General features: G+C 67.6%; 1 protein-coding gene across 1 annotated transcript in view; it reads left to right on the top strand.

Annotated features, from left to right (window-relative positions):
• Nucleotides 1–23,819, top strand: part of CABIN1 (calcineurin binding protein 1) — a gene marked incomplete at its 5' end in the record, with an annotated part of 78,185 nt that extends 54,366 nt beyond the window's left edge. The window contains 8 exons of the mRNA XM_081113749.1: nucleotides 15,319–15,482; nucleotides 16,544–16,640; nucleotides 18,062–18,742; nucleotides 19,607–19,681; nucleotides 20,604–20,883; nucleotides 22,165–22,329; nucleotides 22,889–23,115; nucleotides 23,207–23,819. Coding sequence (XP_080969875.1) covers nucleotides 15,319–15,482; nucleotides 16,544–16,640; nucleotides 18,062–18,742; nucleotides 19,607–19,681; nucleotides 20,604–20,883; nucleotides 22,165–22,329; nucleotides 22,889–23,115; nucleotides 23,207–23,347 — 1,830 coding nt within the window. The 3' untranslated portion in view covers nucleotides 23,348–23,819. The remainder of the gene's footprint in view (nucleotides 1–15,318; nucleotides 15,483–16,543; nucleotides 16,641–18,061; nucleotides 18,743–19,606; nucleotides 19,682–20,603; nucleotides 20,884–22,164; nucleotides 22,330–22,888; nucleotides 23,116–23,206) is intronic.
• Nucleotides 23,820–26,174: the final 2,355 nt, after the last annotated feature.

Raw genomic sequence — 26,174 nt, 5'->3', positions numbered from 1 at the left:
TGGCCAGGGCCCTCCAGAGACTCCAGGCTGCCCTGGCTCAAGTGGGGCCTTCCCTGCTCGCCACGGGGACCCGCTTCTGCGCGGCCTGGCTGGGCTGTCGGAGCCCGTGTGTGCGGTCCTTGGTCAGTGCTGTGTAGCTCTCCACTGTCTGCCCGTCATCCCCAGCAGACAGGTGGCTGCCAGTTCTTCAGCACAAACTGCCGCCTTCCCCGTCGCCTTCCTCACTGCAGCCTCTGGGACGAGTACCTGGACAGAGGCCGGGCTGCAGGCCCCCTACCCCCAGCGCCTCCACACATCCCCAGGTGGTTCTGCAGAGCTGAGCCAGGGTCCCTCCCCCGAGGCCCCCCCAGCCGCTGCTCTGCCCCCTCCTGGCCCTCTGTCATGCTGGCCCGTCTGTGGGGACCAGGGAGGCTCCTTCCCCGCCTGGGGCCAGTCCCTCTGTCTGCCGGGCTCTGGCGGGAGCGCGCACCTAGCGGCCGCCACGCAGGCCTGGGGCTTCTCTCGGCTGCGATTCTGTGTCGCTCACAGTGGCAGGAGGTACAGCTGCCACAGCCATCTTTCTCTGCAGCGTTTATGCGCTGCCCCCGCCCTGGCGCTCCTCTGACAGCAGGGCCCTCACTGGGGGGACAGCAGCTGGGGGGAGGACAGGTTTCTAACGCCCCCGCCACCATCCTTCTTGGCCAGACTCAGCCACACCCTTCTCTGTGACTGACAGTGGCTGTGTGACCTCGGGCTGTCCTGTCCCCCTCTCCCCCCCAGTGAGCAGATGCCAGGCGGGAAGGAGGAGGCCTTTGCAGAGGCACCCCAGCCTCTGACCTAGGGCATGGCCCAGCCTGAGCCCCTCTGTCTCAGAGAGAGAGCCGGTGGTCCAGGTGGAGGCCCGGGCGGGGACCTCCTCTAGAGCAGCGCTGCCATCGTCCTCCTGACGCCTCCTCTGGCCGGTGCCAGCGCAGGGCATGCCTAGCGACCGTGAGTTCCTGTCACCCACAGAGTTCCCGGGACAGGAACTCGAGGAAGCAGCAGCCCCCGAGCACGGGGAGCAGGCTCCATCCTGGCTGCGTGCCCACCAGGCCTGGGTCTGTGCCTGAGGGAGCCCCTCCTGTTGCGGGGTCACACTGGCCCTTCCCTCCCCGAAAGGCACCGCGCTGGGGGCCTGTGGGAGCCTCTGCCCCACTCACATCCACCCAAAGCTGTCACTGACGCCCGCCCCCAGGTGCCTGCCCCACGTTCAGGGCTTTTGCTGGCAGACTTAGCAGACCCAGGCACGCCCAGGGGAGGTGTGGTCTCCACCAGCTGGTATCCCCACCTCCTCAGATAACATCTGTGCTGCCTCCCAGCAGCACACAGGCCAGGGCCTCAGTGAGGTGCCCCCCAGGCCTGGCCACAGGGCTCAGGGCAGCACCCCTCTCACCCTCCGGCCCTCTCAGGACCAGGGAACATCTGGTAGGAAGTACCCAGTGGGCAGCAAACCCACGCCTTTCCTCAGGTTGGTCCCACCCACATCACCTTCTCTCCACTCAGCACTGTTTGTTTTTATTTTTTTAAATTACTTCATTCTATGGCTGCCTATTCCTAAGTGAATCTTTTTTAAAAACATTTTTTAATTGATTTCAGAGAGGAAGGGAGGGGGAGAAATAGAAACATCCATGATGAGAGAGTCATGGATCAGCTGCCTCCTGCACACCCCACCCTGGGGATGGAGCCCACAACCCTGGCCTGTGCTCTGACTGGGACTCGAACCCTGACCTCCTGGTTCATAGGTTGATGCTCAACCACTGGGCCAGGCCGGAGGGGCTAACATGAGCTGTTTAAGATCTCTAGGCCTGAATAACCCCAACACCTCCTGGCGCTCAGACCCCATAACCTGAGGGTGAGCGGAGTGTGAAAAGGGCAGAGAAAGTGACACTGGGGGAGGTACCTGCATGACAGAGCAGGGAGGGGCTTCCGAGCAAGGGAGCATGTGAGCCAGCGAGGGGCATGGCTGAGTGCTGTGTGCATGCGGGGCAGCTGGCAGACACCCCCACACCTGCCCCATCACGCCATGGCACAGAGGTAGTGGGGGGCCGGCGGGGGAGGGCCTTCCTGGACTGTGCTACACCCACAGTTCATTGCATCCTCATGACCCTCAGGGTGTCGGTGGTGCCGTTATCCCTGCCTTATAGACGAGGAAACAGGCTGGGGCATACCCGTCAGCTTTGGAGCTGGGGCCTAGACTCAGTGTCAGCTGCTAAGGCGGGAACCCGCTGGGAACCACACGGGGCCATGGAAATGGTGGGCAGGGCTGTAAGGACGGGGAATATGGGGGCAGGGGAGGGGGCAGGGAGCCTGGCCTGGTGCTCCGCTCTGCTCTGGGGCACCAGGTCCACTGTCCCAGGTGTCTGCCCGCTGTGGGTCCCTGAAGGGCCACCGTGTCACCCAGTTTCCCCACTGTGGCCTCGCTCCTGGGCACCGTCTTCCGATTCCAGCAGGCATTGCCCGGGGTTTGTTGTGACTGTTCCTCTGCCCGGGGTGCCTGGTCACCGAGGGCCTCTGCACTGCGACCCGCCCTTAATGGCCGTGACTGGCAGGGGCCCCGGTCCCCCTTCTCCTCCGTAGGATCAGAGCCGGCAGCAGGGAGGTGCAAGGAACCCCAGTGACATCACACTGGGAACCAGGACAGAAAGAGGGAAAAGTTTAAAGGGAAGAGCTGTGAGCTCCGCGCAGCAGCAGTTGCCGCACGAGCGCTATTTTTAGCCCGTGGAGATGATCTGGGGGCCAGTCGCCACAGCAGAGTAAACAGAACCGTGTCACGTTCTCCAGGGAAGGAGGGCCATCTGTGCGTCTGAAAACGGCCGGCAAACGGTGTGGCTTCTGGACTCGCCCCGAGCTCTCTCCTTCCCAGCCAGGCTCTGCAGGCGCCCTGACTTCCCAGCTCCCAGCGCACAGGCCTGGGTTCAGCCTGCCCTGCCCTGCCCTGCCCGCCCCCCTGCCCCCCTGCCCCCCTGCCTCCCTGCCCGTGAGCCCAAAGCAGCGGGGAGGGCAGGGCTGACGCCTGCCCTCACCCCAGGGGCTGGCAGGAAGCATAAGGCAGGACAGGGCCCCAGGATGCCCAGGCCCCTGCCCGACAGAATCACCGCACAGAAACCCCGCCCAAGCCAAGCCCCCTCGTTCACAGAATTTAACAAAGAAGCAACTGTGAGCAGCCTCGAGGCGGGCATCGGGCATGCGCCCTCCTCTGGCGTGGGAACCTGTCCGTCTCCAGGTGTGGGCTCGCAGTGTAGCTGCGCGAGGATGCTCGGCAGAGGGAAGGATTGCTTAGCCCTCAGCAGGCACAGCTGCACCGTGCAGTCCTGCAGGGGGGGTGGGGGGGGCAGGCACCCCACAGCCTGCACAGCGCGACTCACCGTGTCACGCAGCCCCTACACAGCAGAGCCCCGCCTGGAGCCCAGGCCAGGCCCACATCCTGCGGCGCCTCCAGGCCGGAGTTTGTGGCCAGCCGGGGCCTGGCAGTGTTTGTGTACACTGGGGGCTCAGGCAGGAGCTGGCTGCTTCACATTCCTGAAGAGGAGCTTTTCCCAGCGGGCACTGCTGCTCCCTGCCCTGGAGGGTCCCTGCTGTGCCTCCCTGAGGCCCGCACCCACCCGCTCAGCGTGACCGCCATTGAGCTGGGTCCTCCTAGCCCCACCCCAAGCCCCGTCCGGAGGACAGCACCCGGTCCTGAGGGCACAGGGGAGGCTTACTTCCGGGGAGGGGGTGCGGGGGGAGGCACGGGGCCTCTGAGGCCTGGCCAGGGAATAGGGCAAGCAGCCCACTCAGACCCAGGACCGGAGGGTGGCCAGGAGCCTGGGGAGAGGCTGAGGGAGGGCAGTGGCTGTTGAGGCAGGACCCGGGGCGGGGGCGGGGGCTGTGGGTGCCCTCACTGGCAGCACTGGGAAATGTGCCCTTTGGGGAGGAGAAGGCTGGGCAACGCCAGCCTCCGCTCTGTTCACTCGGTCCATGTGGCTCTCACCCCAGACCCAGGTCCTCCCTGTGCCCACCCCCAGCCTGTGGGAGGCGGCCGGCAGCCTGGCTCCTGGGGGGTGGGAAGGAATGGCAGCGAGTGGCTCTGCCAGGGGAGGGAGGCCCTGGGGCCTGTTCCGTGGGTGCTGAGGGTCTCGGGGGTGGCAGGCACCTTCCCGATCCTCTCCCATCTACTCCTCCCCGCAGCCCAGTGTCATGATGAGCAGGGTGAGGCCGACATTGATGGCAGCACAGGCCAGGGCTCTCAGCCTGTGAGGAGCAGAGCTGGGATCCCAGCCCATGGAGCCTGGCTGCTCCCGCACCGCCGCGCCCAGCCTGCAGGGTTCGAGGTTACAGCACAGGCAGAGCCCACACTGCGTGGCGTGGTGCTGGGGCAGCGGGAAGGGAGCCTGCGAAGGGCGCCTGCCGGTGCTACGGTCACCACCCACCCCCTGGCTGTGTCCTGCTTACCTGGCTCTGCACCCCCCCCCCCCCGGGGGAGGGACAGTACGTTTCCCTGTTGGCTGTGAGGAAAGGAGGTGGTGAGCCTGGTCCACTGAGCCAGGGATGGAAGTGCTCTGCCCTCTGCCCGGTGACCACTCAGCCTGTCTCACTGCGGAGGTGGGAGATGTGAGCACCCAGCACTTGGCACTCGAGAGCCCTGGGGTCCAACTGTGTGTGGAGGTGGCCATGCCCCACACGAGCCCCCGGAGCAGCCATGCAGGGAGGGCAGGGCCAAGTGAGGGGCCGCCCTGGCCTGGGAGGCGGACGGGCCACGGGTCATTTGGAGGGACCATCCTGCCCTGCCTGGCACTTGCCACAGTGCTGGTGGGCCATTGTCCCTTAACATTCCCATTGTGCCTTCAGAAACCCTGCCGGGACATAAAACAGCTGTGGCATCCCCCCATCTGCCTCCCCTCCCCCCGGGAGGATTCTGGGTGCGGGAGGTGGCAGGGGTGGGGGCACAGTGTGCTGCGTCACCTCATCACATCCCTCTCCTCCCTTAAGGCCTCCTGGGGGTCCCTCGTGGCATGTCGTTGGTGGCCTCAGGGGATCCCAGAGAGGCAGCCCTTGGCCACCCTGAGGCTCCCTAAGCGGTAGTGAAAGCCCCCAGGGAGGACGGTTCCTGAGGCCAGGAGTGGGCGTTGTTGCAGTTTCCAGCCTTTTTTCCAAAAGAGGTCTTTCCACCACCCGCCCGCCCGCACGGGACCACGGAAGGACAGCCCCTCCAGCAGGGACAGGAAGAGCTGGGCCCCAGCTGCTCCGGCTACACCCCACCCCCCACGCTCCTGGAAAGGGGCGTGCACCCCGAGAGGCCGTGGGGTCTCTGCTCTGCCTCCCCCCCGCCCCCCGCCACACACACAAGGCCCCGAGCTCGGCGGCCAGGCCCTCCCCCTGGAGTAGCTTCAGGCTGGGAACTGTCCCCCTCCCTCGTTTTTTCCACTTTTCCTATTTGGAAAGTTTGACCAAGTTGCTTCTGAAAGAACAGCATCGGCTGGAAATCCAAACCACGGCTCTGGGCTCAGGAGCTCCTGCCTAGTTTCCATGGTGATGGGTGTGGACTCCCTCCCACACGTGGGTCTCCCACGCTCTGCCTTCTCTGCTGGTGTGTCCTGTCCCCATGTTCACCTCACCCGCCTGTGGGCCAGTATCCGTGAGGCTGTTTCTTCATCTGCACAGCGGAGACCTGCGCCCTGCGCCTAGGCCGTGGCCTCCGGGCCGGGTAGGAAGACCCGAGGGAAGGAGGAGGGGAGCGGCCAGCTCTGGGCTGCACGGAAGGGCCTGGGGATGAGGGCACGAGGGACAGGGCTGTCGGGTCAGTGGAGGAGGTGAGATGGGCCCAGGTCCGTTGAGAAGGCCCTTTGAAGGAAGTGCAGGGATTTCGTTGATTAAAAACAGATTTTGAAATGCTGGTTTCTACACGTGTGAGAATTCTAAAGTGAGGGCGTGGCAGAACAGGTGGCACTTCACCCATCGCCCGCCCATCCCTGTCCAGCTCAGCGCTGGGCTTTGCCCCCAGAGAGGGACCCCCTGGCCCTCCTCAGGCGGGTGCAGGCCCTGGGCTCAGGCCGTGCTGTGGCCCAGCCCAGGCTCCTCTGGTGGAGCATGAACCTGCCTCATGACGACACGGAGCCGCGGGCATGACTCAGGGCGTTCCTTCCCTCTCGGCGAGCACTGGGGGGGACGCAGGCACCCCAGAGACTCACGTGCTGGTCCCTGTGCTACCCGCGTCCTTCCTCAGGGGTCAGACAGGCAGGAACGCTGGCCTCTGCGCAGCTTAGCGCAGTCGGAACAGCTCTGAGCCAGGCGGCCGGGCCTGCGGGTGCAGCGGGTGCAGCGGGTGCAGCGGGCCGTGCGCCTGTGAGGAGAGGCGTGTGCCCTGTCCCAGCATCAGAGGAAGAGGACGGGCTGGGGTGGCACTCAGGCCCAGCAGCCTCCAGCGGGCACTCGGCCGAGAAGCTGCCCCGCGGCAGGGAGGCAGGGAGAAGCGGCAAAGGCCTGTGGCTCCAAAGTGCTGGCATCTCAGAGCGCCAAGGCCGAGAAGTCAGACCCCTCCCAGAACATTCCGGCCACCTGCCAGCAGCACGGGCCCCCCGGGGGACTGGGGTGAGGCCAGGTGGGGGCCAAGGACCCATCAGCAGAAAGGAGCCCGGGAGACCTGGGCTCTCGCTGTGACCAGGCCAGTGGGCAAGAGTAGTGCGCCAGGACCCCCACCCAGGGTGACCCAGAGCGGCCAGCCCCTCCCTGCTCACAGGCTCCTGCTGGCCCAGAGCGCGGTCAGGGCGGCCTGGCCTCCTGGGTCCCCAGGCTGGCAGGGACCTCTACCTCTTGGGCCCTCGGGTGGCCTAGGTGTCTGTCTCTTCCGGGTGCCCCTGCATGTCCAGGTGCCCTGCAGGCAGTTAGGACCCAGGGGCTCCCGCACAGGGTGCTGACAAGTCCCAGGAGGGGCTCGGGCCCACCAAGCCTGCCCTTGCAGGCGCTCATGTGACCCCCCCCACCCGGGGCTCCATGTGCGCAGGCGTGCTACCCTGGGGGGCCAGGGAGTGTGGCCTCCCTCTCCTGGGCCTGCCAGCTAGAGACGAAGGTGCCCATCTCCTGGCACAAACAGGGCTCAGGGTACAGGCATCCTGTGGTGCCAGGAGCAGGGCTCAGGAGGCTGACGACTGGCAGGCACAGACCTTCTCCCAGCGAGGTGCCCCCAGAGGCTCTGCTCAGCAGGTGCCTGACACAGAGCCCCTGAGCTCCCCACAATCACCAGCGGCTCCCTCCCTCCGTCTCCTGAGAGTGCCACCCAGGCTCCGGGTGCGAGGGTGTGTGCTGGGGCTGCCAGGGATCAGACCCGGAGGCCTGGACGCAGGGCTGATTCTAGAACCACCCTCAACACAGACGCTCCTTCCGGGGCCAGGTGTGAGGGGCACGTTCTCAGCCTCCTTTGGTCTGACTTCCAGGAAGTGGATAAGGTATGAAATGAGGTCATGAGCTGTGCAACGCAGTGTCACATGTCTGCTCCCGCCCTGGGGACAGCCAGGAGGAATGCCAGCTATGGCGCTGTCCAGGCCCGGGGTGAGTCCTGGCCAGACTGGGCTCACTGCTGTGGGACAGAACCGGTGCCCAACTCGGAACCCGTCCCCCATGTGGGTGTCATGATGACACACATGTAGGTGAGGAGGGGCTGCTGTGGCTTGAGTGATGTGCGGGTTAAACTCCTCACCTGAGACCCAGCCCATAGTGAGCGCTCATGGGGGCCCATGCTTTCCTTGCAGCCTTGGGGTGGCTGGTCCTCATGCTTGGCGCCTACAGGTGGCTGACCTCTTGGCGCCCCGGCCTGGTCCTCCCAGTACCCGGCAGAGTAGCAGTCCTCCAGGGGTGCTGAGGTGCCACCTCTGGGTCCCAGGGGAGCGGGCAGAGGTCCTGGGCCACCAGGAGCCACATCGGGACTTGGCTAGAGGGATAGGTTGGACCTGGGCTGACATGAACCGGGGGCACCTGGCGAGGGTGCGTGGCAAACCTGGGAACACCAGTGGGCTGGAGCCAGCCCGGGTGGAAGACAGGTGGAGACGAGCCATCTTGGGAGATGTCACCTCGACAAGTGCCACCAGGATGGGGGCCAGGTGGACCTGAAGCCTCTGGGTGTGTGGGAGGCAGGAGGGAGCGAGGAGCCTGGGGCGCTGGGGAGGTGAGAGAGAAACTGGTTTGGGGGCAACCTCTCTCCCTCCAGCCCTGCTCCCGCCTCTGCTGGCCTTCCCTGAGCTGGGCTGGAGGGGCCACCAGCAGCCGGGGGAGGGAGGGGGGTAGTCCCCCGGGCAGCCGCCCTCAGGAATTGGGAGGAAGGTGCTGTGTCCCCACAGGAGCGCTGGGTGCCATGTGATCTGGGTGAAGCTCTTCCCTGCTGAGCCCACTCCTCACCTGTGGGATGGGCACAGGACCCCTTCCTGGCATCAGCAGGGCAAACGCGCCCAGGAGCAGCCCTCCCTGCATTACAGAAGGCTGCCCCGCCAGAGGGAGGTTCTGCCCTATTGGGATGCCCAGCCCCGCCCTCGCACCCTGGGGCCCAGTGCCTGCTCCTCGCGGGGCCTCATTGAGGCCCCTCCAGCTGTGAGCCCCTCTGTTCTCCCGACCCCTGAGGGTGTCCTGCCCCACTGATGGGTTCCACGTGGCACAACTCCAGGGGGCGCCACTCACACAGTTAACGGGGGGGGGGCAGCCGTGGCTGGCCGCTGCCCACCTGGCCCCGCACCCGGGCCGCCTCCAGCCGCTCTGCCCAGCCGCGGGTCAGCAGCCCCCCGCGGGGATCGGCCAACAAAAGTCTGTTGTGCGGCTGGGCCCGCTTCCAGCCGAGCCCGAGCCCGCGCCCCGTCCGGCTCTGCCCGCCCCGCCCCGCCCGGCCCGCCGCGAGCGCCTCCGCGGCCATGGCCCGGCGCCGGCAGCAGCTCCGGCACAGATGCCACGGCGGAGCTGGCGGGTAGGAGCTTGCCCGGGGGCGGGGGCCTGGGCCGCCACGGCCTCCCCGCCGCCCGCCCGCCCGGCGCTCGCCGTTCCGAGCTCCCCGAGTCCCCCCGGGCGCCGGCCCCCGCCCGCCTGGCGCAGCAGGAAGCCCGCGGGCCGTGGGTTCCCGGGCGCCGCGGCGGAGGAAGTCGGCGGGTGGTGGGCCGGCGCCCCTGGCCCGGGGCCGGCGCCCTGCGCGGCGTCAGGTGGGCGGAAGGGCGGGCCGGGCGGCGGCGTGCGGGGGCGGGCGGCGGGCACCGGGAGCCGCACACGCCCGCGTCGCCGGGAGCAGCGGCGCAGCGCGCCCCGCCGACCCAGCCCGGGGCCGCGGGCGGGAGGGCGGGCGCGGGGGTGTGCGCCGCGCGCGAAAGCGAAAGCTGCTCGCGGGCCTCGGGCCCCTGCAACTTGGCGGCGGGCGGCGCGACGAGGAGCTGCGCGGGGCGCTCCCAGGGATGGTGAGCGGACCCCCGGGGCGGCGGCCCTTCCCGCTCAAACAGCGGCGCGGGGGCGGGAGGTGGTGCCCGCGCTTGGCGGTGCCGAGTCCGCTCCGAGCCCTGAGCGGGCGGGACCTTGCCCGTCAGCGGGAGGAGTGGGTAGAGGGACGCGGGTCCGACCCGGGGTGGGGCCGCCGAGGAGTTGCCCGCTGGCTCCCGACGCACCGAGTAGTTTCGGCGTTTCCCGGGGAGGGGAGGGGGCGCCGCGGCAGCTCGGGGCCCAGCCTGCGTGTCTCCCTGGGCGACTGCAGGCCAATGGCAGGCTTCCCCGGCCCGGCCTGTGCCGGGGGGTTACCTGTGGATGCGGGGAATCCCTCGCCCTGGCGGGAGGGCAGTGGCGCCCCTGGCGGCCGCTGTACACCCTGCAGCCGGAGACGCCGGCCCTGAGGGGTTTGCAGTGGGAACGGCAGGACTTCCTGCCCCCAGGGGTGTTCAGCCTCGCCTGCCCGGGGTCACCCAACCTCAGGCCTGGAGCAGATGGAGGCTCCGAGCTGTGGGACGGGGAGGGCCGTCAGCTCCTCGGGACAGCAGGAAACCTCCCGGGCCCAGGGTTCCCCATGGCTGCCGGAGGCCGGGTTCTGCGGGTCATCCCTGCTGCTGTGGGCCTGGGGCCGCGGCGAGGGCTGAGCGGGAGCACGTGTTGGAGAAGCTGGGCCGCCCTGCTTGTGCTGTGGCCCGGAGCTCAGGCACCAGGTGGGCTTGCCCTTTGGGAGGCTCCTGTGCGTTTGTGGGTGACAGGTGTCTCCCCAAGACTGTGGAGGGTGTTGGTATTCTCCCTGAGGCCGCTCCTAACCTCAGGGCCTGCAGCCCAGCTTCCCCCGACTTGTGGTTGTCCTAGAGCAGTGATGGCGAACCTATGACACGCGTGTCAGAGGTGACACGCGTGTCAGAGGTGACACGCGAACTCATTTTTTTGGTTGATTTTTCTTTGTTAAATGGCATTTAAATATATGAAATAAATATCAAACATATAAGTCTTTGTTTTACTATGGTTGCAAAGATCAAAAAATTTCTCTATGTGACACGGCACCAGCATTAAGTTAGGGTTTTTCAAAATGCTGACACGCCGAGCTCAAAAGGCTCGCCATCCCTGGCCTGGAAACAACTTGGTGCTTCTCGGGGAGCGAGGCTGCCCCAGCACCCTCCGTGCCGTGGGGCTCCCTCCCGCGCTCCAGGCCAGCTGCCCCCACAGCAGCTGGTCCTCCCCGCAGCCTCTCCGCCAGCCCCGCGCCTGCTGCTCCCGGGACTGGGCTGCCGGCAGGCGCCCGCCCTCGCCTGCTTGAAGCTGAGTCACCGCGGGCCGTGCCAGGGGGGCTGGAGGGATCCCTCTGCCGGGGGCTCTCCCCTGGGTGCTCCAGCCCTGTGTTCTCTGTGGACAGGGCTGTGGACGCTGAGGGGCCGGGAAGCCATGTTCCTCGTCGTCACACGGCACCTGGGCCCGGCGGGCTGGAGGCCCAGGAAGACAGGCCCAGCCTGCCCCGGGGAGCACGGCTGCCGCCCGCCCGCCCACCCGCCCGCGTGGCCCTTGCTCCATCCTGAGGAGCAGGAGCAGGGGACGCCACGGGGAGACGGCTGCCGCCCGCCCGCCCGCCCGCGTGGCCCTCGCTCCATCCTGAGGAGCAGGAGCAGGGGACGCCACGGGGAGACGGCTGATCAGCTCACTTTTTTTTTTAATCAACTTCAAAGAGGAAGGGGGAGAGAGTGAAGAGAGAAACCTCAATGATGAGAAAATCATTGATCGGCTGCCTCCTGCACGCCCCCTACTGGGGTTAGAGCCCACAACTCAGGCAGGTGCACTGACTGGGAATTGAATCGTGTCCTGGTTCATAGGTCGACGCTCAACCACTGAGCCACGCCGGCCGGGCCAGCCAGTCACCTTCATAACAACCCTGAAGACTCAGACCCCAGCACCCACCAGTGGGGACTTGACTAGTGAGGGGATCCCGTGGGGTGACGCGCCGTGGCCGTTTTAAATGGTGGGGAGTTTTTGATGATGCAGGAGAATACATGTGCTGTATACGCCGAGTCAGAGCTAAGGCAGACGCCACGCGCCCTGGCTCCTTCTGCTCAGGACATCCAGGCGACAGAGTCGGCCCTGGGGGCTGCCCCTGTCCCCCTTGGGAGAGGCCCCCCTCTTCCAGCTCCTGCTCCTCCTGGGCTTCTCTCTGGCTCCCCCTGGTGACCCCTCCCCAAATTCCTGCTCTCGGCCTGTCACCCTGGTAACTGCCTCTTCCGTCCCCTCAGCCTGGATGGCGACCACGTGTATCTGTCCCACGAGTAGAGCTCCCATTGGGGGGCGTGGCTGACCATCTGCATGGCCCGGGTCCCTGGGTGCACTTGGCTTTCTGTGCAGCTGCCAGGCTCTTCCCCAGCCCAAAGGGCACTCACCGGACAGAGCAGAGCCTGCTCTCCCCTCAGCTCAGCCGCCAGCCGGGCCAGGTGGCTTTGTGTTATGCCTGCGCGCGTGCATCTGGGAGTAAAAGGGATTGATTGGGGCCCTCTCCCTGGAAGGGATATGGGTGGGTAGGGAGCCCTCTCCCTGGAAGGGATACGGGTGGGTAGGGAGCCCTCTCCCTGGAAGGGATACGGGTGGGTAGGGAGCCCTCTCCCTGGAAGGGATATGGGAGGGTAGGGAGCTCTCCTATGCAGGGATACGGCCAGGCCTGACTGCACAGGGTGTTTCCTGGCCCTGGCCCTCTGCGGGGATTAGCTGGAAGCCCCTCTGGAGTCTGGCTCCGGGGCGCAGGGACCCTTGCCTGGCCATGGAGAGGCTGCTCAGACAGGCCCTCCAGCCCGAACTTGAGGAGGGAACCCACACGCAGCCTGGGCTCGGCGGCCGTCCAGTGTGGTGGGGGCAGGCTGCCTCGCTGGGCCGCGGCTTCCTACCTCCCCAGTGAGCAGCGTCAGCCAGCCAAGCTGTTGGCACATGGGCATGATTGTGTAACTGATGCCACAGGCTCCTGTGGGCAGCACCCTGCGATCCGGGAGGGGATGCAGGAAGGAGGGGGAATCCCAAAGGGAGCGAGTGGGCGCAGTGCCGTGTGTGACGGGAGGCGTGCCTGCAGAAAGCGTCTTGGATGAGGATTGCCTCGCTTCAGTGACCAGACGGCAGCCCTGGCGCCACGATCCCTGGTGAGGCTGGCGTGTGGGGCTGCGCTGCGCAGTCCCCGTGAGCCCCCGCAGAGCACGGGGCCGGCAGGGAGTTTCCGTAGCTGCCGATGGGCTCACACCGCCCCCCCTCCCCAAGGGGAGAATCAAACGGGTACATGCCTCTTGGCTTCTGTTCCAGAACCTGGGCGCAGAGCAGGTGCATGGGATCCCTGTCCCCAGGGGCTACCCCCCACCTGTGAGGGCCGCTGTGCCCACTGCCCGCCCTGCCGAGAGCCAGAGTGTTGCCCCGGCAGGGCCTCCACAGCCCTGTTTTCGGGGGAGGAGCGCTGGCCCTCCCTCGCCCCACCAGGAGCCTGGCCCGCGCCGCCTGTGTGGCCGGGGCCCTGCCCGTCCAGTGAGTGTGGGGTGGGGACTTGCTGTTGCCTTTTCAGTGCAGAAAAGTGTCACCGCCTGTTCCCGTCCCCCGTGCAGGGCTGGGTGCACCTGCCACCTTGGCAGTCTGCAGGCGAGGGGCCGCGGGGATGCGGAAGCCAACCCTCCCCAAGCCTTGCTCAGCCAGCTGTGCGTTGGGGCCCCAGGGACAGGCCCAGAGCTGAAGGAGACCCGCTCCTGTCTAGGGCATATCCCGACCACCCCCTCCCCCCCCCGCCCATCGGAGGGCTAGCCCCCAGTGGTTCCGGCAGAGTCTTAGGGGGGCAGCAAGCAAGCAGGGCTTCAGGGAGGAGGTGATGTCAGCTGGGCAGAGGAGGCAGGAGGCCATCTTAAGAATCGTGAGATTCACGGCCATGCGAGTGGGCAATGAGTGTCCTGAGTTAAGGCAAGAGAGGTGTGAGAGCCGCACGGCTCAGAGTAGCTGAGTGGGTGCAGGAGGCCCTGTGGGGCCGTAAGCAGGGAGGGAGGCCGCGTGTTGTCCTTCCCAAGCTGGCCCTGGCCCGGGCCGGGTGGATGAATTTGGGGGGCAAGAGAAGAAGGAAGAGCCTGGATGAGGCCTGAGCTGGGGCAGGGGTTTAGGGGTACACGGGGCAGGCTTGGGTTCCAGCAGTGTGAGAAGGGGCCTTTTCTAGTAATTCACTGGAGGTGGAATGGGTCCCCCCAGAGCCGGTGAGCTCCCCAGATGTGCGGACCGAGGTGGGCACCCCGTTGCAGGCGTGGAGGACAGGCATTGAGGCCCAGATACCCCAAGTACCTGGAGCCTCACGGCACTGGCACCATATCTGAGGCCCCTACAACCCCTGCCTCTGCCCACCTCTCGGCCAGGTTGACCCCGAGTCCCCGGGGGCCGTCTCCAGACCCCCTCCCCCCCTCCCCCTCACCTGTGCCCTGGCCGCACAGGTGTGGATGGCAGGGGTGGCGTAGGAAGGGCCCAGAGAAGTCAGTGCCCCGCTCCTCACACCCACCCCAGACATGGTCTGGGGGCAAATGTGACCCTTTTCTCGTCCTTCCTGGTGGCTCCCGAGGAGGTTCCGTGGGGTGTGGCTCTGTGGTAGAGTGAGACCCAGCAGCGGGGTCACACCCAGGTCCCAGCCGCCTGTGGCCCCGGCTGCCGGCGGCAGGAGGCTGGGCAGTGCTGCCCGCGCTCCTCCCCTTCCTGTTACCCAGGGGTCACAGCCGAGCTTCCCTCTGATCCTCAGGGGTCGGGGGCCGGCTGCGTGACCCAAGGGCTTTCTCTGAGCACGAAGCTGTGGTGAGGACCACGCTGATGTCTGTAGGGCCTGGCAGGACCACGTCCTCACTGCGGGGCCTGGCGGGTGACAGAAGCAGCACCTTCCCGGCCGGCCGCTGCGTCAGAACAGGGTGGGCTGCCAGGGTCACCTGGGGGCAGCCCGGAGCTGAGGGGCTCAGGTCCTCTTGCTCGAATGGCTCCGGGCGGGAGGTGCCCGGCTCCCCTCCCTGGCCTGGTGGGTGGGTGCCAGGCCATCATCAGGGACCAGGCCTGGGGGACACCGCCTGGACCCCGCACTGTGGGCCCGTGCGAGGAGGCAGCGTCGCTCACGGCCCTGGTCCGTTCCGAGCCGGGATTTCTCGAGGGCGTTGGCCACGGGCCTGTCTGGGGGCTGCCAGCCCTTCCCAGGCCCCACGCAGACGTGCGTCCTCCTGTCCTGGCCTTGGGCCTGAGGCCGCTCGCTGTCAGCCACTCCCTGGCCCTCGGGGTCGGAGGCTTGGCGTGGGGGGGGGGGTGCTCCCCAGAGCCAGCCCTGCCCCTGCCCAGCCTTCAGACGGCGGGTAGGACGGGCGAGGAGTGGCTGAGGGGTCTTGGCCAGGACAAACCGCGGACAAAGGCGCGTTAGTGGGACCGAGCATCCTAGGAGCCCAGGTCATTTCCTGCTCAAACCTGGCTTCCCCGATGCTGCTGGAGGGAGTGCGCGTGGGGGACGGTCCCGCGCCTGCACCTGGCTGGCGACACCTGCCAGACGCTCACGCTCACGGCGGTGACCTTTTGACCCTCAGTTTAGCTCCAGGAGTTGGGCTCCCTGCGAATCTGCGCCTGTGCAGGCAGGAGGCACAGAGCTTCCTATTTGACCAGTGGTTGTCGCTGATCAGTTGCGACCCGCATGCTTCCCGTAGGAGACACAGATCAAGTGCCGTGGACGCATTCAAAAGGGGGGAGCACAGCAGCATGGGGACCCTTTCATGCCGTTTGGGGGGGGCAAGGTGGGGTGGCCACACTTCCGCCCCCTTGGGCAGAGTCCCCTGGCACCGTGGCAGCGCCGGGTGCAGCCCTTCTCACCTTCCCCCCATCACCCTGCAGGGCATCTGGCGGATCCCCGTGGACGAGATCGACCGGCCGGGCAGCTTCGCCTGGCACATGAACCGCTCCATCGTGCTGCTGCTCAAGGTGCTGGCCCAGCTGCGGGACCATGGCACCCTGCTGAGGGTGTCCTCCATGCTGCAGCGCACCCCGGACCAGGGCAAGTGAGTGCAGCGTGCGGCCCTCCACTCAGATCTCTGCCAGAGCCTGGGGTCCACGCGCACCGCCCGGTGCCCAACGCGGGGAGCACAGGCTCCTGTGGGGCTTGGTTTCCCCACTGGGACTCTGACGGTCCAGTCTTCCCTCTCCTGTTCCCCAGGTCGTGGGAAAACAGGCCAGGTCAGAGCTGGGTGTCCCAGGTGAGCGCCAGTAACAGCAGGCCAGGCACCAGGAGGGCCAGGGCCTCAGGCAGCCAGGGAACCCTCTGCCGGAAAGGGCAGGGGGCACGCAGGACCCAGGGACACCCGCCACAGCTGCCACGTGCAGGGGACGTGGGGGACCCAGGGACACCCGCCACAGCTGCCACGTGCAGGGGGCATGCGGGACCCAGGGACACCCACCACAGCTGCCACGTGCAGGGGGCGTGCGGGACCCAGGGACACCCACCACAGCTGCCACGTGCAGGGGGCGTGCGGGACCCAGGGACACCCACCACAGCTGCCACGTGCAGGGGGCGTGGGGGACCCAGGGACACCCACCACAGCTGCCACGTGCAGGGGGCACGCAGGACCCAGGGACACCCGCCACAGCTGCCACGTGCAGGGGGCACGCAGGACCCAGGGACACCCACCACAGCTGCCACGTGCAGGGGGCGTGCGGGACCCAGGGACACCCACCACAGCTGCCACGTGCAGGGGCGTGGGGGACCCAGGAGAGATGCAGTCACAAGGTCTGGCCCGGCTGTGGGTCCCGCGCTGCCAGCAGCTGTCCCCATGCCTGTGCCGCCTCCCCTCCTCGCCGTCTCATTCAGCTGCCCTGTGCCAGGCGCTGGGCAGGGGCCTCGGTGGGGCCTGGGGCGCACAGGTTTGTGGGGGGGAAGCCAGAGCCCCGGCTCTCACTGAGCTGGCCCCGCCCACTGCAAGCCCAGGGCAGCTCCTGGAGAGCAGACGCGGGCAGATGGGCACCTGAGGGTCGGGCAGGTTTTCCGGGACAGGAGGGGCTTGGCCCCCGCCCAGCAGTGCTGTGTGACCCTCTGCCACCCTCTCTGCCCCCCGTGTGCCTGCAGGAAGTATCTGCGAGATGCTGACCGCCAGGTCCTGGCGCAGCGCGCCTTCATCCTCACGGTGAAGGTGCTGGAGGACTCGCTGAGCGAGCTCGCGGAGGTACCGCCGCACCCTCCTTCCCCCCTGGGGTCCTGGTCCCGCGGTCACTCCTCGTGCCCCCGTGTCTCCGCCTGTGAATGGCACCTCCTGCCGCCCCGGGTGGGAGTTCAGCACAGTCGTGCGCACGCACGTAGCCAGGTGCCAGCACGTGAGGCAGACGTGGGCTTGTGGTCAGTGGGGGTGATAGTGACATTCCCCAGGCTGCTGCGCCCACGGCTCCCTGTCCCAGCCCTGAGCCCTGCTAACAGCATCTGTAACGACAAAACAGATGGCAAAGCCGGCCGTCCCCTCGCCCGCCAGCTCCACTGGCTGAGCAGGGCTCTGAGTGTCCGGCCCACGGTCCCTGCCCACTGGCTGAGCAGGGCTCTGAGTGTCCGGCCCACGGTCCCTGCCCACTGGCTGAGCAGGGCTCTGAGTGCCCGGCCCACGGTCTCTGCCCACTGGCTGAGCAGGGCTCTGAGCGTCCGGCCCACGGTCTCTGCCCACTGGCTGAGCAGGGCTCTGAGTGTCCGGCCCACGGTCCCTGCCCACTGGCTGAGCAGGGCTCTGAGCGTCCGGCCCACGGTCCCTGCCCACTGGCTGAGCAGGGCTCTGAGCGTCCGGCCCACGGTCCCTGCCCACTGGCTGAGCAGGGCTCTGAGCGTCCGGCCCACGGTCCCTGCCCACTGGCTGAGCAGGGCTCTGAGCGTCCGGCCCACGGTCCCTGCCCACTGGCTGAGCAGGGCTCTGAGCGTCCGGCCCACGGTCTCTGCCCACTGGCTGAGCAGGGCTCTGAGCGTCCGGCCCACGGTCCCTGCCCACTGGCTGAGCAGGGCTCTGAGTGCCCGGCCCACGGTCCCTGCCCACTGGCTGAGCAGGGCTCTGAGCGTCCGGCCCACGGTCTCTGCCCACTGGCTGAGCAGGGCTCTGAGTGCCCGGCCCACGGTCCCTGCCCGCGCAGTCCTCGCCTGTTCTACAGCTGAGCACCGGAGGCCCAGGGGGTGGGCCACTGGCTTAGCAGATGGGACCTGGGTGAGAACAGTCCCCTGTAGACCCCTGCCCAGTGGGGCTGGCTGGGCTGGGGTGCAGGGCCCAGGGCAGCCCTCTAACCCCTCCCCCCGGCCTCTGCACTGGGGCCACGTGAGAGCCTGGGACAGGCCTGGCCGGCCGCCCCCCACCCGGCGCCCCCCACCCGGCGCCCGGGCTACCCCGAGGCTCATGCTGAGGGAAGCTGGCCTGGCCCAGGCCTGTCTGCAGCCGGACCCCTCCAGCCCCACTGCCCTCTCCAGGCTGGGGGTCCGGCAGGGAGGGCCTTCCTCGGGCAAGTCCCCTGGCCGCAGGCGGGTGGGCAGGGCCAGAGTGGCCTTGGCTGGGCAAGCCTGGTGCCCGGGTGCTTTTCGGTGGGGACACCGAGGCTGCGTCTCTCCCTTCGGCTTCTCTAGGGGTCAGAACACCCAGGGCTCAAGGCCTGCGGCCTCCCCGGAGCCAGGATGACCACCGACGTCTCCCACAAGGCCAGCCCCGAGGACGGCCAGGAGGGCCTCCCCCACGCCAAGAAGCCCCCCCTGGCTGATGGCTCAGGGCCCGGGGCCGAGCCAGGGGGCAAAGCGTCTCCCCTCAACCACCGGCCCGTGGCCATGGACGCGGGAGACGGTGCAGACCAGGGCGGGGAGCGGAAGGACAAGGAGAGCCCCCGGGTGGGCCCCACGGAGCCCATGGACACCGGTGAGGCCACCGCTCGCCGCCTGGACTCCGAGCGGGCGCTGCCCCTGCCGCCAGGCCGCTCCCCCCGGGATCGGGCCCCGGAGAGCCGGCCCGCCGAGCTGTCCCTGGAGGAGCTGAGCATCAGCGCCAGGCAGCAGCCCAGCCCGCTCACCCCCGCCCAGCCGGCCCCTGCCACGGCCGCCTCCGCCACGGCCGCCTCGGCCCCGAGGGCAGGTGGCCACCCCGAGGAGCCGCCGCCACGGCCCAGCCGCAAGAGGAAGCTCCTGGAGGACACGGAGTCGGGCAAGACACTGCTGCTGGACGCCTTCCGCGTGTGGCAGCAGGGCCAGAAGGGCGTGGCCTACGACCTGGGCCGCATCGAGAGGATCATGGCCGAGACGTACATGCTCATCAAGCAGGTGGGTGCGGGCGGCGGGTCCTGCCCACGGAGCCGTCTGTCTCCCGGTGTTCGAGGGCCTGGCTTGGGGGTGTACCAGGTGTGGTTCCCACCACCCCTCTGTCCACTGCCCTGGGGTCTCCGCTCAGAGAAACAGTGAGCGTGTCAGGGCACCGAGCTGTGCTTTACACACAGTGCACTGCACGTGTCACTACACCGTAAGACGGTAAACGCACAAACACAAGCGCCGCTTTCACAAGTCTGTGTTCAGTTCCAAAGGAAACGAGCCACGTACAGAAATCTATCAAATCCAGGGGCAGGGAGACCCTGAGGCCACCTGACGGGCTCGGGGGCCCTTCCCCAGAGACCTTCCTGGATACGCGAGGAGCCGTCGTCCTTCTGACTGTACTTTCCTTTTAAAAAAAAAAATGGGCCCATACCTCCTCCTCCCCTACCAGGGATATCCGCCTGGTCGGAGAGTTCGCTGGTCACAGCGTCCTCCTGGTACCAGGTTTCAGGTTCAGTCCCCGGTCAGGACGCACACAAGAAGCAACCTTTGGCCTCGCCAGCGAGGCTCAGCCGGTTGACCTATGCACGTGCCAGGGTAGCGGGCTCGATCCCCAGTGGGGGGCGTGCAGGAGGCAGCCGATCCACGAGTCTCTTCATTGATGTTTCTCTCCCTCCTCCTCTGAAATCGATTTTTTTTAAGAGTATGGTCACAGGCATGAACTGGGCGTGGCCGGATGGGCCAGAGCTCTGGTCCTGGGGGCCGACCGCGGGGACGGAGGGCACCTGCCCGGATTCCCCAGGGGGCTGGGCCAGGCTCAGCGGTGGGAGGCTTCTCAGGAGCCGGGCCGGGCCTCTGACTCGGGTGTCCCCTGCTCAGGTGGATGAGGAGGCTGCGCTGGAGCAGGCCGTGAAGTTCTGTCAGGTGCACCTGGGGGCCGCCGCCCAGAGACAGGTGAGCCCCACCCTGCGGCCGGGGCAGGGCCTCCCACCCCAGGCCCTGAGCTGCAGCTGAGAACCGAGTACCGGCCGCGCCTGTGGTCAGTGGGGCCGAGGGGAGGTGGGCAGGAGGGAGCTGAGCCTCAGGCCCATGGGGAGCCCCTGACCACTGGCCTGTGGCGGGACCATCGTACAGCCCAGACCCACCTCTGTGTGACCTGTTTTGGCTCAGCTCCCTTCTCTGTCATGAGGACCGGGACCCATGCTGCCCACCCCCCTGGCCTGTCTGCCCACCCCACGCCGGACTGGGCCCCAGTCTCGGGGTGACCCCACCGCCTGCAGCTGGGCAGGCCCTCATGCAGAGCAGTGTCAGGAGAGGCAGGTCCGCGGGGCACTGGCCTGACGAGGTGCCCCCCGGCAGGAGGCTCACCCGAGCTGACGGCCTCCGCGGGGGTCCCACCACTCAGCGCGGTGGGTCTTCGCCTCTGCTCTGAGGGGCTCAGGGCACCAGGCCCCCTGTGCGGTCCCTCCTGTGGAGCTGTCCCCGGCCCCGGCCCCGGCCCCGGCCCCCAGCGGGTAGAGAGCTGCAGGCCTGTAGCCGGGCTGCGGGCAGTCCCTGCTGGCCGGGCGGGGACAGGCTGGAGCGCGGGAGTGTCCCTCCAGGTCCCTCAGCCTCCGTCAGGCGCCTCTGGGACGTCGCCCCAAGGACTGGCCCCGTCACTGCAGCCCCCACCTCGGACACTCCAGCCCGTGCCCAGGAGCCGCCTCTGAGTCCCGCCACGGCCTGGGCGTCCTCCCCGAGAGGGACGCTGGGTCCCGGCAGGGTCCTCGGGGCTGCCTGTGAGCGGCCGGCAGCTGGGCCAGAGAGGGGCCGAGTGCGGGACAGTGCGGGCTCAGGCTGCCCAGCCTGCTGCCTCACCTCCCTTTCGCCCTCACAGGCCTCAGGGGACACGCCCACCACCCCAAAGCACCCCAAGGACAGTCGAGAGAACTTCTTCCCTGCGGCTGTGGCCCCCGCAGCCCCTGACCCTGTGCCAGCAGACCTCCCACGGCCCAGCGACGCCCACCCCAAGCCCCGGCCTGCGCTGCCTGCCGCCTCCGCCGCCACCTCCTGCCCTCCCTCCACGTCAGCTTCCACCCCAGACCCGTCCAAGGACCCCGGGCCCCCCCAGCCACACAGGCCCGAGGCCACCCCCAGCAGGGCCTCCCCCGGCCCAGGTGAGTCCAGTCCTGTCCATCAGTGGGATGAGGCCCCTCCCACCAGAGGCAGCTGGTCGGCTCCTGCCTGCGGAGTGGGAGGGGGTGGGGCGGGGCCCCCTGCAGCCTGGTGATCCCTGAGCTGGGAGTGGGGGTGCGGCAGGGCCCCCTGCTACTGGTCAGCCGCTCACCCCGGGGCGCACCCTGCACCTCCTCTCTGAACCTCACCCTCCAGTGCCTCAGTCTCCCCATCTGTAGAGTGCGGTAAGGAGGGCGGGACCAGCCCCGGTTTAACTGTTTCCTCCTCCCAGGAAGGCTGAGGCTAAGGCTTTATCTCTTTATCTTGGGATCAGCAGATAAAGGGATGAAGTCCTCAGGAGGAGACTGGGGTGGGTGCGGCCCTGTGCACACCGTGACCTTGCAGGCCTGTGAGTGGGGGGCAGGGGCAGGCTGACGGGCTCATGGAGGAAGAGGGCCTGCCTCCTGCAGGGTGCCGTCTGCGCGGGCAGGAGGCCTGCTCTCCTTGCCCCTGGGCCCAGGAGGGCGCACAGGAGCCCAGGAGCCCCCTCCTGCCGCGCTGTGTGCGGACAGTCTGTTCCCTGAGTGCCAGGCTGCTGGGGCAGGCAGGGGCTGGGGCTGGTCACGCCGGCCTGTGTCGGGCACCAGGAGCTGTCATTCCTGCTGGGGTGGGCGCGGCCTCTCACCTGCAGGAGGAGGCGGGTGCTCCTGGCAGAGGGCACTCCATGGCAGAGTAGGAGGGGAGGGGAGGAGCGCTGGCCCATGTGGCAGGGGATTCTGGGCCCCAGTAAGGAGGAGGAGGGGCAGGATCAGGACCCGGACCCTGGAGAAGCCTGGATGCAGCTGGGAGCGGAGGCGGGCGGGGCTGGGGCCTGGGAGCAAGCGGGCGGCTGGCTAATGGCCTGGCTGCTGGCCATGGTGCCGTCTCCGTTCCTCCGGCCCATCCAGTCCTTGGCTCAATCAAGGCCAGTTCCTGGCCCTGCCCCGTGCCAGGGAAGGTGCGGCCTGGTGGGAGAGCACGGTGCCAACATCCCGCTCCGTCCACTCTGGTCGTAGCAGTTCTGACTGACTCGTTCTGATCGCCCTTCCTGTGAGCTGGGCGATGGGGGCTCGTCCTCGGTGTGGCCACCCCTGTGTCAGGCGCACGGGGTCCAGGTGCGGGAGGGGCGATGGCAGTTTCCTGCCAGCACCAGCCTGGCCTCACTAGGCCTTGTCCCAGGGCGTGGGGGGGTCCCTGTCCCTCCAGCCGGGTGAGGCGGTAACCACGCCCCTGTGTGCCCACAGAGGGAGAGGAGCCGGCAGGGGGGGCAGAGGGTGCCGGCTTCCCGCCCCAGGAGCCGCCGTGTGCTGAGCAGGTGAAGACGACCCCCCAGGGCACCCGAGCAGAGCCACACGGCTGGCCTGCCGCGGCCGCCCCCCTTCCAGGCGCTGAGCCCACCGGCGGCCAGGGTAAGGCTTCGGAGAGCAGCCAGGGTGGGCTTCCCAGCAGCAGCGCCTCCCTTCCTTGGAGGATGGGGGTACAGGGAGGGGAGGCCCCGGGGATGGGGAGGAGGGAGGAGTAAGGGAGGAGGGAGGGGTAGGACAGGGAGAAGCGAGGGCAGGCGGAGCCCAGGCCCAGCTGCTTACGGGGCGGAGGGTGCCCAATGGGGCCTGGAGGCAGGCACAGGGGCGGGGCAGGCAGGCGGCAGGGCTGGCCAGTGGCCCCGGTCAGACCCCATTGCCATCCGCCGCCCTAGCCGGCCAGGCCCCCTCGGAGGCAGGGCTGGCGCCGCCTGCGCTGAGGACGGGCTCCTTATAAAGGCAGCACTCGCAGGAACGTGGAGGCCAGCCAGGCTCCCACAGCTCCCCAGGGGCTGGCCGTGCAGCTGCTGCCTCCGGCTCCGGCACACGGAGCCCCTGCCGCCCGAGCGTGAGGGGACGGTGGGCACCCTGGGCTCTGGGTCCGAATTGGGGAGGGGCAGGTAGGCCCAGGAGACTGAGCCCGGCTCAGCCCGTGGCCCACCCCCAGCTGCCAGCTCCAGGGTGCCCAGCAGTGGGAGCGCCCAGCCCCCCGAGGGCCACCTGGGCCAGGCGGAGCCCAGCCGGGCCAAAGCTCGCCCCCTGCCCAACATGCCGAAGCTGGTCATCCCCTCGGCCGCCACCAAGTTCCCCCCCGAGATCACCGTCACGCCGCCCACCCCGACCCTGCTCTCGCCCAAGGGCAGCATCTCCGAGGAGACCAAGCAGAAGCTGAAGGTGACGGGCTGGGCGGGGGCCGGTGGGCGCTCGGGCGGCGGGGGCCTGGTGCCGGGCCGGCCGCCTGACCAGTGCCCTGCCCGGTCTGCAGTCAGCCATCCTGTCTGCCCAGTCGGCTGCCACCGTGCGGAAGGAGAGCCTGTGCCAGCCGGCCCTGGAGGTCCTGGAGACGTCCAGCCAGGAGTCCTCACTGGAGAGCGACACGGACGAGGACGACTACATGGACATCTGAGGGCCGGACGCCACGCCTGGGGCCCAGCGCACCCCCTCTGCCGGGCCCGCCACACCCCAGGGCCCAGCGCACCCCCTCTGCCGGGCCCGCCACACCCCAGGGCCCAGCGCACCCCCTCTGCCGGGCCCGCCACACCCCAGGGCCCAGCGCACCCCCTCTGCCGGGCCCGCCACACCCCAGGGCCCAGTGCACCCCAGCTGCCAGGCCTCCCTCCCACGTGGCCTCCTCCCTGCCCGCCTGGGTTGGGGGCTGACCCCACCAAGTGGGGCCCAGGGGAGGCCCAACTCAGCCGCGTGAAAAGGACGGCGATGGGTGGGAGTTGGCACCACGGCCGCCTTTTCTATGAAATGCTGACTCGCCGTGCCCCAGCCCAGCCAGGGCCGCGGCCAGGAGAGCCGACAAGCGGGCCCTGCCCATGTCGGGTCCCCCCAATCCCTTTTTTGGTTTCTTTTCTAATAAAGATGCAACCGTTCTTTCTGACTCTTTGTTCACGGGCCTCCCTCAGCCAATCGCTGTCCAGAGTCCCTGGCTCCTCCCGTAGGCCTGCTGCAGCCCCAGGTGCCCAGGCCGGAGCCATGCAGGACAGACCCTTCCGGGAAGGGGGTGAGGAGGTCCCCTCGAGGACACGGGTGAGGGCTGGTCCCTCTGGTGTGGGGATGGCGGAGGCCGGGGGCAGGCAGGGCCCAGGCTGTGCTGAGGAGCTGGCTTGCACCCCAATGTGGTGGGGCCTGAGGGGCAGGGTCTGCATCAGGAAGGGCCCCCACACGCCCTCTCGCAGGACCGGCCACACGAGGGGGGCTCCGTGCAGGATACAGGGTGGTTGGGCGTTGTTCTCGCACCAAAAGGCGGCAGTCCGTCAGGACACGTGCCTCGGTGTGTACGGGAGCCAACCAACCGAGGCCTCTCCCTTCCTCTTTCCAAGACTCTCCTTGGGCCTGGCTGGGTGGGTCAGTGGATAGAGTGTCAGCCTGCAGACTGAAGAGTCCGGGTTTGATTTCCAGTCAGGACACTTGCCCTGGTTGCGGGCTTGATTCCCAGGAGGGGGCGTGCAGGAGGCAGCCAATCCATGACTCTCTCTTCTCACTGATGTTTCTCTCTCTCCCTCTCCCTTCCTCTCTGCAATCAATAATAAGTGCAGCTTGAGTGCCGGACTAGAAAGAGGAAACGGCGCCTTCCTTTCTCCTGGTCCACGGACCCGCTTCCTGGGAACCTCAGCCCGCGGGGCATTCCCACCACCGTCCTTCCCTAACCCGGCCCCGGGAACACCTGGGCCCTGGGCCTGGGCTGAGTCCCGGCGCCAGCCCCCAGGCTGGGTGTCCGGCTGCTCCCCGTCTGGGCCTCGGTGCCCACCCCCGGCCTGTTACCGCAGAGGGGCCCAGGCCCCCAGGCCCCCAGCGGGTCTGCCTCGGCTGGCGTGCGGGTTCCCAATTCCCTACAGCAGTGGTTCTCAACCTTGGCTGCACATTAGAATCACCTGGGAATCTTTTTAAAATCCTGATTTCTGAGCCTCATCCTCCGGAAATTCTGGGTTTGTGTTTTTTTTTGTTATGGGATGGGGCCACAACATTAGTAACAAAGAAACAATTTCTGGAGGATGAGGCCCAGAAATCAGGATTTTAAAAAGATTCCCAGGTGATTGTAATGTGCAGCCAAGGTTGAGAACCGCTGCCCTACAGGAAAGATTTCACAGGGCGAGTCCGTGATTTTGAGGGCACACTTATTACAGCTGGGGCCAGCGAAACCAGGAGCCCCGGAGGGGCTGGTCTGGCCCCGTGGGAAGGGGCGGGAAGGGGGCCGGGGAGACAGGGTAGGGGTGAGCCTGGGAGGAGCTGCTGCCGCCTCTTGCTCCGCTGGTTGCAAGTCTCTGGGGACCCTTGGCGTTTAGGGGGTTCGTGCCTGTGGGGGAGAAGAGGAGGAAGGGAAAGGCGTGGGCGTGCTGCGCTCTCGGAGAGTCTTTTGGCTTTTTTTTTTTTACTGTTCATCCTCACCTAAGGATATTTTTTCCAGTGATTTTCAGAGAGAGTGGGAGGGAGAGAGAGAGAGAGGACGAGGAACATGGATGTGAGAGAGACACATCGTAGGCTGCCTCCCCGACGAGCCCTGACCGGGGCCAGGATCGGTGAGCAGGCCGGCGCTCTAACCACTGAACCACCGGCCAGTGCTGTTCTGAGAGTTTGTCAAAGGCTGGGAGTGGAGGGGCTGATGAATAGAGGCTGCCTCGGCTTTCTCGCTGTGCCCCTTCAGGGTCCTGGTCTCTGCCGACCGGTCGGCACCGGCAGGGGGGTCATCAGTCATTACTCCGGGTCCTGGTTTTGCTGCTTCTCTGGGCCTGGAGCTGAAATACCCACGGAGGCCTAGATGTTATCTGTGGGGAGGAGAGGTCATGGCCGTCTACACCCATGAGCTGCGCTATGAAAGGTCAGGGGGTCTCTCTGCCTCCGTTCCCCCATCCCACTTGCCACGGAATTTTCCTAGCTTCTCCCGAACCTGCCTCATGCCCACAGGAGGTGCCCAAGCCCCCAGCAGCCCAGCTGTGTTCCCAACCCCCGAGACTGGTTTCCCTGGTGCCTGCAGGTGCCACCTCTCTGGCGCAACGCAACTCGGGCTCGCCTGCCACTTGAGAGGGGCGGTGCCCGGGAAACAGGCTGGCGGACCTGGAGGTGGAGCAGGTCGCAGCCGAGATCGGAGACCTTGAGAAGAGGGTCTGGGAGAGCCTATCTGCCCGTCTGCACACCCAGCCCCGGGGACAGGGCCGGAGTGGATTCCAGGCCGGACCCTCCCCACCCGCCCGCCAGCGCCTCGGGGGCTGCTGGGCTTCCTAGCGCTG

The sequence above is a fragment of the Myotis nattereri genome (genome assembly GCF_964212035.1).
Source record: "Myotis nattereri genome assembly, chromosome: 19".
Lineage (NCBI taxonomy): Eukaryota > Metazoa > Chordata > Mammalia > Chiroptera > Vespertilionidae > Myotis > Myotis nattereri.
This window is presented reverse-complemented; position numbering and strand designations above follow the sequence as displayed.